Genomic DNA, 10,632 nt, shown 5'->3' with positions numbered 1-10,632 from the left:
TACATCTTCATCTGAAGGAAGCCAGGAACAGAATGAGCATCCCCAGGCAGCTAGGAGGAGGGTCTCCAAGGTCACCGCACAGTGATACACTTCCTCCAACAAGGCCACGTCTTCTAATAGTGCCACTCCCTGGGCCAATTATATTACACCCAACATGGGTAAGAGATTAAGAGAGCAGCAGGCAGTAGGCTGTGCCTTGGGGGGCTGGGTTGGGGGGGTGTTACTGCTTCATGAAACACCAGGACTAAAAGTAAGATGAGGAGGAAAGGGTTTATTTATTTGGCTTATACTCCCACCTCATTGGAGGAAGTCAGGACAGAAACACAAACAGTTCCAAACTTAAACTCCTGAACCTGGAGGCAGGAGCTAATGCAGAGGCAATGGAGGGGTGCGGCTTACTGACTTGCTCCCCATGGCTTGCTCAGACTGCTTTCTGAGAACCTAGAACCATGAGCCCAGGCTGGCCCTTTCCCACTGATCACTAACTGAGAAAATGCCTTATAGATGGGAATCGTGGAGACATTTTCTCAACTGAGGTTCCTTCCTCTCTAATATTTTATTTTAAATTTTGTCTGTGTCAACTTGACACACAAAACCAGCCAGTACAGGCAGGCTGTGAACTTATTAAACAATAAACGTTCAGGAGCAGTAAATAGGTCTTAAAATAATACATAAGCAAAATTTTGTGGATCAATTGATTACAAAGCTGCCATTTCCTTTTTGTTGTTTTAACCTTATTTTATGTGTACGGGTGTTCGACAGTGGCTGGTCTGGAACTTGCTATTTTAGACCAGGCTGGCTTCCAACCTACCTGCCTCTGTCTGCTGACATGTGCTATGCAGGGCTCTATTTAATTTTGTTTGTTTGTTTGGTTGGTTGGTTTTTAAACAGTATTTATGTAGCTCAGGGGGACTCTAGCCCAGGTACACCTTGAACTTGTGATTCTCCTGGCACACCTCCTCAGTAGGTGAAATCACAGGCCTGTAGCCTGTGATTATACATACACACATATATATATATATATATATATAATTTGTAGTATAACTACAAATATACTACAAATATACTACAAATATATACTATATATGATATATATAATAAATTATATATATATATATATATCATTTGTAGTATAGCTGGTCTCACACATTCCAAGATTGTTAAGGAGCATTTATATTTATTTACCTATTCACTTATTTTTGAGACAGGGTTTCTTTATGTAGCCCTGGCCGTTCTGGAATTTGCTCTGTAGGCCAGACTAGCCTGAGATCCTGCTGCCTCTCTGCCTCCACCTCTGTCTCACAAGTGCTGGAGTTAAAGGCTTGCACCACCACTGCCTGGCCACTAAGGAGTATTTATAGCTAACTTTGAGAAGGCTGCTTTCAGATGCTAGCTAAGTATCCTTAAACTGAAGCGTAAACTCCGTCTCTACAGGTTTACAAAACCTTAGGACGTATGCTTTATTTTCAGCTCTCCTGTTACTTGATGCTATTCTTGCGGTGAGAACAGAATAAGCTTCGCATTTATTGGAAACACATTATAGGACGACAGACACTGGGGTTTATCTTTTTAATTCATTATTATTGTCTTTTTTTCGAGACTGGGTTTCACTATGTACCTCTCTGACTGTTCACTATGTAGACCAGGCTGGCTCTGAAACTCAGAGATCCATTTACCTCCATGAGCGCTGGGATTAAAGATATGTGTGCCCATACTCAGATTATACTTTTAAAATATAAAATGCCTTCCACAGTGGAAGTCTAAATATTTCCTCTTAAGGGACTTACAAAAATCCTCAGGGCAATGTAATGACAGTACTACTAACCCTAAAGAAAACGTCCAATGGGCAAGTATGTGGACCTGCTTCTCTCTCAGTGAAACATCAGTTACTTTGTTAAGTTTCTTAGACCAGGTGGTTATTATTTACTTCTAATTTTATAGCAACTTTGAATGAGACTCTATGCTGATGGCCTCGTCCCTTGAGGCAAGGTTTCATTATATATAGCCCTTGCAGGAATCCACAAGACTCTGTGTTGGGAGCAATGGCCTTGAAACCCTCCATTATCGATGTTAATATTATGGTTAGAGTTTAGTATGACTGGGTTCATGGAAAATCCCCAGCCAGCTGCAGAAGACTAATATAAATCTGGTGGTCAAGATGAGTAATGATATAACATGAAAGTTGTGACCTTGCTGAGAAATACATCTGATGTCAGGATGCCCAATATGAGAAACCTGTAACCTTTCTGAAAAACCAACATCCTGTTGACATCAGCTGACCACACAAATACGGCGTCCTTAGCCTGCGTAAATGTTTCCTACTCCCCCCCGCCCTGCCCCCCCCCCCCCCCCCCGTTACCCCTGTTATGGTATAAATTCAGCCTTGGGAAAAAATAAAATTGTCGCCTTGATCAGACTCTTGTCTTGGCGTCCTTCTTTGTGTCTCTTGTCCCCCATTCTCTTCCAGGTACCCTCTGCGCCCTCACTGACACTCTGCTTCCTGAGTGCTGGGGGTTAAAAGTCCGTGTCACCATACCTGGTCTCTATTTTGTCATCATTTTGTGACAGTTTCTGACAGAGTAACTTCCTAATAAGTAAAGGTTTTATTTTTGAATAAGGAAGGTATCTGAGGTGGGCGAGATGACTCAGAGCTGGCCTTAGGGCATGCTGACCTGAATTCCATCCCCAGGACCTACTTGTGGGATCCACATGGTTGGAGAAGAATGGACTAAGGGTTGTTCACTGACTTCCACAAATGCTGAGGTGCATACTCAAGAAATAAATAAACACAAAGTAATCGTTTAGAGCCAAATACTTTTGGTAAAGTAGCAAATTGAGCCTTTTCCTCCTCCGGTAGATCAGCCTTTGGTCTTGGTCTTCTGAATTAATGAGAAAAAAAATTTGAGTTTTCACGATGCTTTTGTAATATGCTTTAAAATTCAATGATTAAATATCTTCTAATATTTTTAGCGAAGGCCAGATTTGTGGTTGACTGGAAACCTCTAGGCTTACGCAGCTATGCAAGTTTATTATGGGCAATACGAGCTGTATCGTCTCAATTTCAGTAAGGCAACATTAGACGATTAAAATAGGTTTTTTTTTGTTTGTTTGTTTGTTTTACCAAAAGAGACAAACAGCTTTTGAAGTGCTGGGGCTGAGCCTGCCAGGAGCACGCATTAACGTTTTTGTGTTACAAAGAATGACAGGTCCTTTGCAAAAGTTGGTAGTGATTCTATCAATCATTTCTCACACCTGTTAGGTTGAAACTGTTAGCATTACTTTTTAAACCAGACCTGAAGACGACCGACCAGAAAGACATGAAATTCGAATCACCACCCTAGGGACATCTGTTAATGATACTCCAAGTTGTGCTCCTCGTCTTAAAAAAAATATAACAGCAAACTGGATTTCCTAGGATGTGCTGGGTGGCCGACATTTTCCGTGGCAGGGGTTTCACACGTTCCAGATCTGAACGGATATTAAATGGCTGGGCGAAATGCCAGGTGGCCCTTTACTGTCACATTAAACAGCAGTGAGAACGGGCGGGGTAACCCGATTCCGTTCCGGCGCGGAACGCGGCGGCCCGGCCCAGGGCCACGCTGACGCGCAGGTAGCCCGGAGCTGCGTCCTGGAGACGCCGCCCGCCAGCGAACAGCGCCACCGGCTTCCGCCCTAGGCGCCCCCGGCTCCGCCGGCCTCTGCGGCAGGGCCGCGGAAACCCCGTAGGAGCAGGGCGGCCGAGGAGCGCGGCGCGCGGTCGCGCTGCTGCAATATTCTTCCGCCGAAATCAAAGAGTCCCAGGCCCCCTCCTGATTCATGGATCTCCAGGAACGCTGTAATACCAAGTAATAGTGAAATGTGGATTTTGTCATCGACTCCTTTAGGGCTTCACCTCCGGTAACAAACTCCAGGAGTACAATTTTGTGGCTTCCGAAGAGGGAATAAGAAAATTCCTCCGCGAGAAACGGGTTCCGGCCGCGAGCCTATAAAAAACGGGCGGCGCCGTCCCGCTGTCTTTTCAGTCGGGCGCTGAGTGGGTTTTCGGATCATGTCTGGTGGCTCCGCGGATTACAACAGGTACGGCGCTCCTGGGGCGGCCGGTGGCCTGTAGTGAAGGTCACTAGCACCCGCGGTTGAGGTGGGTGGCTAGCGGCCACACTGCAGGTATGCGGGCTTTTTCTTAGGGCACACACAGTCTCCTGTGTCCTTCGAGAAGCTTCCATGATGGTAGGACTCCAGATGTTGGGGAGACAGGACGGATAGGAGAAGGGAGTATTAAGGATGCCCTTCCTTAGGACACATTGTGACATCTTGGCCGCTGCCCCTCCCCATGTGGGACATGGCAAGCAGAGCCGTGGCGCAGTCTGCTTAGGGCAGGATAACCGGGTCCCGAAGGTTTATTTGCCGCCAGCGGCGCGAGCTGGGGTTCTTAGTGTTCTGTCGAGGTGGGAGACTGGACAGCCAGAGGACGATCACCCTGGACCGTAAACGGGGCGACGAGCCGTTGGCATGGTCCTGCCAGGGCCTCTCGGCGTCAATCACGCCGGCTTGCGCAGAGTTAGGGGCGGAGCTCGGCGCGCGGAGCGCTCGCGAGAGCTTCCCTTCCCAAACGGGAGGCCCGGGTCCTAGGGCACTAAGTAGAGGGCCCTCTACACGGAGGACTCCAAATCCTCAGCTATTGGGAAGAACGAATGGTGTCTACCTGCAATGCCACTGTTCTTGAGGCATTTTCAGTAGAGCACACGTGCGCGGAGGGTAATGAGGCACGGGGTGGAAGGGCCTTTTTAAGGGCTTGTGGCTTGGAAGAAGTATGTCTAACTGCAGTGTTCTTGTCAGCAGAGAACATGGCGGCCCAGAGGGAATGGACCCCGATGGTGTCATCGAGGTAAGGAATGGGTGTGGACGTTAAAGGGTTGGGAGGTACATTTTTTTCCGTCTTACTCATAGTTTTATTATTAACTTACAGAGCAACTGGAATGAAATTGTTGATAACTTTGATGATATGAATTTAAAGGAGTCCCTTCTTCGAGGCATCTATGCTTATGGTTTTGAGAAGCCTTCAGCTATTCAGCAGAGAGCTATAATCCCATGTATTAAAGGTAAAACTCCACTGACATTTAGGATAAGTGTTCTGCACCCACGTGGACCGTAAAAGGGAAAGTGACCTTTTGGGGAAGTACTAGCACCTGTTTGTATTCCTTAAAGTGAAATGATGGCAATCATCTTTCGGGACTGACCTGAAATGAAGAGAAAACTCTCTGCTGATCACTTATATGGGCATAATTTATGTTCCAACTGGAATACATGGTGTGTAGTAGAAGTAACGATTTGATGTGGGATCGGTAAATATGTATCCTACTTTTTTTAGGATATGATGTGATTGCTCAAGCTCAGTCAGGTACTGGCAAGACAGCCACATTTGCTATTTCCATCCTGCAACAGTTGGAGATTGAGTTCAAGGAGACCCAAGCACTAGTATTGGCCCCCACCAGAGAACTGGCTCAACAGGTATTGATAGTGTAGTTCAAAAACTGCTTGCGTGTTGCATAGGTTTCAGGTTTCACAACTGTGAAGGATTTAAAATTAAGACGTATAAACTGTCCTAGTCCTATGAGAGCCCTCATAATGTCCGTGCATGCAGGGAGTTTGTTGTTAGCGAACAGGAATGGGTATTGTAGGTATGACTTGTAGGGCCTGGTGTAGCTCAGTTAAACCCATAGGTTTCTCAGGGTGGATTAGAAATTTGGAATGCAGTTGTGCAACATGAAAACTGCAGTGACATGTTAACCATTTGACTGTCTCAGTAGTTTGTGATGCATCTGTTGCATGCTATGTTTTCAAAGCGCTGCTATATTGGCTTTGAAGTAAATTCCTGATGAAGCTGCAAGCTTTACTCAGGTGAGGATAAGGCTCAGTGCCTTGTGGGAGAAATACCAGCATTTGCCCTTACAGAGAACATTTCACTACACAGTGGAGAATGTAGACTTTTTTTTTTACCTGTGTTCCTAGTTGGTGTTTGAGGCAACAGGGCACCAAGTTTGAAAAGACAAGAAGGGAGCATTAAGTAGTTCAAGAGTGAATTTTAAGCTTGTAATTAATAAGTTTTGTGCTATGCATGCATAAAAGCTGTTGGCATATATATGATAGTACAATTATGCCTTTAAGCTTAGTCCTAGACCTTGGCTTTACAGAATGATAACTAAAATATTTTGCTTTTAGATCCAAAAGGTCATTTTGGCTCTTGGAGATTATATGGGAGCAACTTGTCATGCTTGCATTGGAGGAACAAATGTTCGAAATGAAATGCAGAAGTTGCAGGCTGAAGCCCCTCATATTGTTGTTGGCACTCCTGGGAGAGTATTTGATATGCTAAACAGAAGATACCTTTGTAAGTGACTTTTAAAGGCTCTTTCTTATCTGTCACCAAGAAGGCTGTGAGAACTTTGAGATGAAGTATGACTTTCTTATTAACAGCTCCAAAATGGATCAAAATGTTTGTTTTGGATGAAGCAGATGAAATGTTGAGCCGAGGGTTTAAGGATCAGATCTATGAGATTTTCCAAAAATTAAATACAAGCATTCAGGTAAAGTTCGTTTCTATTCATTTGGGTTTGGTTTCATGCAGGTACAGTTACAATAAAACTGAAGTGTTCTATTGTCGTTCCCCCTGCTTAAAGTATCTGATACATTACTATCTCTGCCTAGCTCTACCATAGTAAGGCAGAGACGCTTGGTTTCAAACATTTTTCCCTATAGTATTTGCTGCAAGCTTATACAAACTAAACAGGTAAAGACAGTCATTTCTTTTTTAAAGGTTGTGTTACTTTCTGCCACAATGCCAACTGATGTCCTAGAAGTGACCAAGAAATTCATGAGAGATCCAATTCGAATTCTGGTGAAGAAGGAAGAATTGACCCTTGAAGGAATTAAACAATTTTATATTAATGTTGAGCGAGAGGTAATTTTCTTTATTAAATGTAAGGGTTTTTACCTTCTTGTATAAGCACTGTGCTAAAATTACAGGAACTAGGATTATATCTTGGTTTTTGTAATAATGCTAGCAGAGTACACACAAGAAGAAGAGTAACTGCACTGGATTCCAAAGACTGGGGTGGACCTCTTTCTTAATGTCCAGTGTCCTTTGTCATAAGATTCGGTGCAATAAGTCTTTAGATCAATTCTCCTTGGAGATCATGACCATTTGGGGGTAGCATCAGGTATTTTACATTGTGGCTCAACAATTAAGTAGCAACAAATTTATGGTGGGGAAATGTATTAGAGGTTTGTAGCATTAGGGTTGAGAACCGCTGTGGGATGATGTCACAGGTGAGGCAGGTACAAGATAGAGTGAGGCCTGTCATTGGATGAGAAGGAAGGATGGGTGGGAGAAAAGTTTGAAGGAAGAGATGGGAACAGAAGAGGAGAGAGTTGGCGGGGGTTTGGGAGCTGACACTAAGCTTCTGTGTGCACCTTTACAGGTTCTTATGACTGTTCTTAAGGGGTGGGTGTGTACAGGGCTTTGTATATATTTGGGTGGGCAATTATATCTTATAAATTGGACCAAAGGTTATTGTTTGTGTGTTCTTTCATGTAGCAGTTTAAGTGTAAGGGAGTGTGGGGTGGCTGGTCTGGGCTGCCACAGAGTTGGGGTATGTGCTTCTGGCAAGAAATCTAGCAGGATACCTTGGGGACTTGCTGGACTTGGGAGGGGTTAAGACAGTCATACTTTTATGTATTTTTACATCACAAACCACTGCTTTAGTTTTGTTGAAAATCATGGAAATTTTGTTTGACTTTAGGAGTGGAAGCTGGACACTCTTTGTGACTTGTATGAGACTTTGACTATCACACAAGCAGTTATTTTTCTCAATACAAGGCGCAAGGTGGACTGGCTCACGGAGAAAATGCATGCCAGGGACTTCACAGTTTCTGCTCTGGTAAGAGTTGTTGGATTTAGTAATGCTAATTATAGCCATTAAGCAGGATTTTACTACAATATGGCTGCTCAGTGCTGTGTTGTCGTTCCCCCTGCTCAGAACAATTGTTTCTTAACTATACCTGTCTGCTGTCTACCTGTAGCAGCCAGGGACGCTTGGTCTCATACATGATAGAAAGAAATTAAATGAATGCCTGACCTGAATAGGGATTGCTGAATTGAGTTGTTGTATTTGCAGCATGGTGACATGGACCAGAAGGAAAGAGATGTCATCATGAGGGAATTCCGATCAGGGTCAAGCCGTGTTCTGATCACTACTGACTTGTTGGTGAGTTTGCTGTTTTGTTTTGTTTTCTTAAGTACCAAAAGCTAGATTTGTGGAAAAGGTTTTATTTAATAACCTTAACCAGTTCACGCTATTTGGCAGAATGAGTAAGACCACACTCCACAGTGGACTATACCACTTAGTATGGTTCATTACTATATTGTGGCCTACATTGATTGCAGAGATGTCTAGGTTTTGGATTATATTAAACAACCTCTTTATTTCAGGCTCGTGGGATTGATGTGCAACAAGTGTCCTTGGTTATAAACTATGATCTACCTACCAATCGTGAAAACTATATTCACAGGTGAGAAGAAAGCATCTCCAATATTTGTATTGGAGAAGTAATATTTGTATTGGAGAAGTAAATTCAAACATGTCTACGGTGTTTTGTATACAAGGTACTGACTGGCAAATCAGGGAATAGATTGCAGTAAAAAGGCATAGTAATTTACTAAGGTCTAAAATTGTGTTTGGGAAGATTGGTCAGAACAAAGTGGGAAACTGTGTAATGTGGCCAAGGTTGTGTATTCACATGCAGACTAGGTTGATTTAGATTTCTTTGGTCTTAGCTTATGTTTGAGCCTTATAGTGATTTTTCTTGTGTCCATGTGCTTTTTTTCTTGGTGATTGATTCTATACAGTTGGGATTTTCTTGGTGTTGCTGGTAGCATTTTGAGTGATTCCCTGGTTTAGTTATAGTGGCTTTTTATCCCTAAATAAATTGAATTGTACTTTGTTATATGATGTAAAAAAAGACTTTTTAAAAAATACAGGAGTCGATAGCGGCAGTTGATGACGAGATGGCGCTCAGAAACGGCGTTGACGTAATTTAGGACGTGGAATCATAAGCGAAACAGCACACTGTTTGAATAAAGAGCGAGTCGGTATTTATATTTGATTTTCTTTTGTCATGATTATTTGATATTTTAAGTTGTTCCAGCCCAAGGCATTTTTGTATGTTAGCATTTCTGATAGGGAGCATTAGGTGGTTGTATTGTCTGGTACTTTGTAGGAAGGTAGAGAGCTGTTTTGGAGGTGTAACACGTTTGAGTAATTTGAGTATAACGTGTGAAAAGAAGCTGAGCAAAAAGCAGTGATGAGTTTGGGTTACCATACCAAATACTTGCTTTCACACTGGAAAAAGTAAGTTTTAGAAAATAGTTAACCTTGCAGTATTTGTATTTACAGTTTACAGTTCCAGAAGTGCGTCGAATGGATTGTATAACTGTTTCTTTTATTCCTGGTGTTTACATTTGTCCCAGGCTGACAACTGCTCCTGGCTGGCCCACTTTGGTATGGGCTTTAATTTCACCCCAAACACAATACTGTCATCTGCTTTACTGTAATGCTCAAGGCGCCTATCTCATTTTGCAGCCAGACAGGCCTTGAATTCTTTTGGCACTATCTGCAAAGGAAGATGTTTTCCCACCTGGATATTGGTTTTTATCAGCTAGTGCTGCACTTAAAAGCACGAACCCTAACCCTGATAAGTAACCAGCAGCTGCTGGTTAACAAGTGGATCGTCATATTCAGTAGCTTTGAATGGTACTAAAGCAACTTGCTGACTGCTGCTTTCTTTCTCTTATACAGAATTGGCAGAGGGGGTCGATTTGGGAGGAAAGGTGTGGCTATAAACTTTGTTACTGAAGAAGACAAGAGGATTCTTCGTGACATTGAGACTTTCTACAATACTACAGTGGAGGAAATGCCCATGAATGTGGCTGACCTAATTTAATTCCTGGGATGAGATAGTTTGGAATGCAGTGCTCGCTGTTGCTGAATAGGCGATCACAACGTGCATTGTGCTTCTTTGAGAATATTTGAATCTTGTCTCAATGCTCATAACGGATCACAAATACAGATTCTGATAGCAAAGCGACTTTAGTCCTGAGCTCTTGTGAGGAAAGGCATTGGCTTTATCCTCTTTAGAGTTAGACTGTTGGGGGTGGGTATAAAAGATGGGGTCTGTAAAATCTTTTTTTCTTAGAAATTCATTTACTAGTTATGTAGAAATGGTTGTATTAGATGTTCTCTATCATTTAATAATATACTTGTGGACTAAAAGATATAAGTGCTGTATAAAATCAGCCAATTATGTTAAACTAGCATATCTGCCTTTATTGTGTTTGTCATTAGCCTGACTAGAAAGGCCTTTAAAGTGATCTTTTTTTAGAGAAAATTTGAATGCATTTTGTTGTATTTATTCAATAAAGTATTTAATTAGTGCTAAGTGTGAACTGGACCCTGTTGCTAAGCCTCAGCAAGCAATCATCCTAGGTAGGGTTAACAACCCCCCAGTAAAATTGCCATATTGCACATGTCTTAATGAAGTTTGAATGTTAAATAAAAATTGTATATTCACTTTATA

At 42.7% G+C, this 10,632-nt stretch overlaps 1 protein-coding gene and 5 non-coding genes across 17 annotated transcripts; all 6 read left to right on the top strand.

The window, feature by feature from the left end:
• The first annotated feature begins 4,014 nt into the window (after nt 1–4,014).
• On the top strand, nt 4,015–10,630 carry Eif4a2 (eukaryotic translation initiation factor 4A2). Of its 12 annotated transcripts, none has more exons than XR_015632749.1 (12): nt 4,015–4,077; nt 4,840–4,885; nt 4,967–5,099; nt 5,369–5,508; nt 6,220–6,388; nt 6,475–6,584; nt 6,815–6,958; nt 7,800–7,937; nt 8,175–8,264; nt 8,489–8,568; nt 9,038–9,144; nt 9,855–10,630. XR_015632749.1 is itself a non-coding variant. In XM_087576099.1 (11 exons), exons 1-11 carry the CDS (start codon nt 4,049–4,051, stop codon nt 9,997–9,999), a joined length of 1,227 nt encoding a protein of 408 aa, XP_087432225.1. In that variant the 5' UTR covers nt 4,015–4,048; the 3' UTR covers nt 10,000–10,630.
• Nucleotides 5,203–5,271, top strand: Snord2 (small nucleolar RNA, C/D box 2). The gene has a single exon (XR_015633819.1). It is a non-coding gene; the product is annotated as a small nucleolar RNA SNORD2 (small nucleolar RNA).
• Nucleotides 6,620–6,744, top strand: Snora63b (small nucleolar RNA, H/ACA box 63B). The gene has a single exon (XR_015633768.1). It is a non-coding gene; the product is annotated as a small nucleolar RNA SNORA63 (small nucleolar RNA).
• On the top strand, nt 6,990–7,167 carry LOC134478780 (small nucleolar RNA SNORA81). The gene has a single exon (XR_015633770.1). It is a non-coding gene; the product is annotated as a small nucleolar RNA SNORA81 (small nucleolar RNA).
• On the top strand, nt 7,978–8,106 carry Snora63e (small nucleolar RNA, H/ACA box 63E). Its single transcript, XR_015633767.1, has one exon. It is a non-coding gene; the product is annotated as a small nucleolar RNA SNORA63 (small nucleolar RNA).
• On the top strand, nt 8,296–8,435 carry LOC134478779 (small nucleolar RNA SNORA4). Its single transcript, XR_015633789.1, has one exon. It is a non-coding gene; the product is annotated as a small nucleolar RNA SNORA4 (small nucleolar RNA).
• Nucleotides 10,631–10,632: the final 2 nt, after the last annotated feature.

The sequence above is a fragment of the Rattus norvegicus genome, chromosome 11, assembly GCF_021556685.1.
Source record: "Rattus norvegicus strain SHRSP/BbbUtx chromosome 11, alternate assembly SHRSP_T2T, whole genome shotgun sequence".
Classification (NCBI taxonomy): Eukaryota; Metazoa; Chordata; class Mammalia; order Rodentia; family Muridae; genus Rattus; species Rattus norvegicus.
Note: the sequence above shows the minus strand (reverse complement) of the source record. Positions and strands in the feature narration are given on the sequence as shown.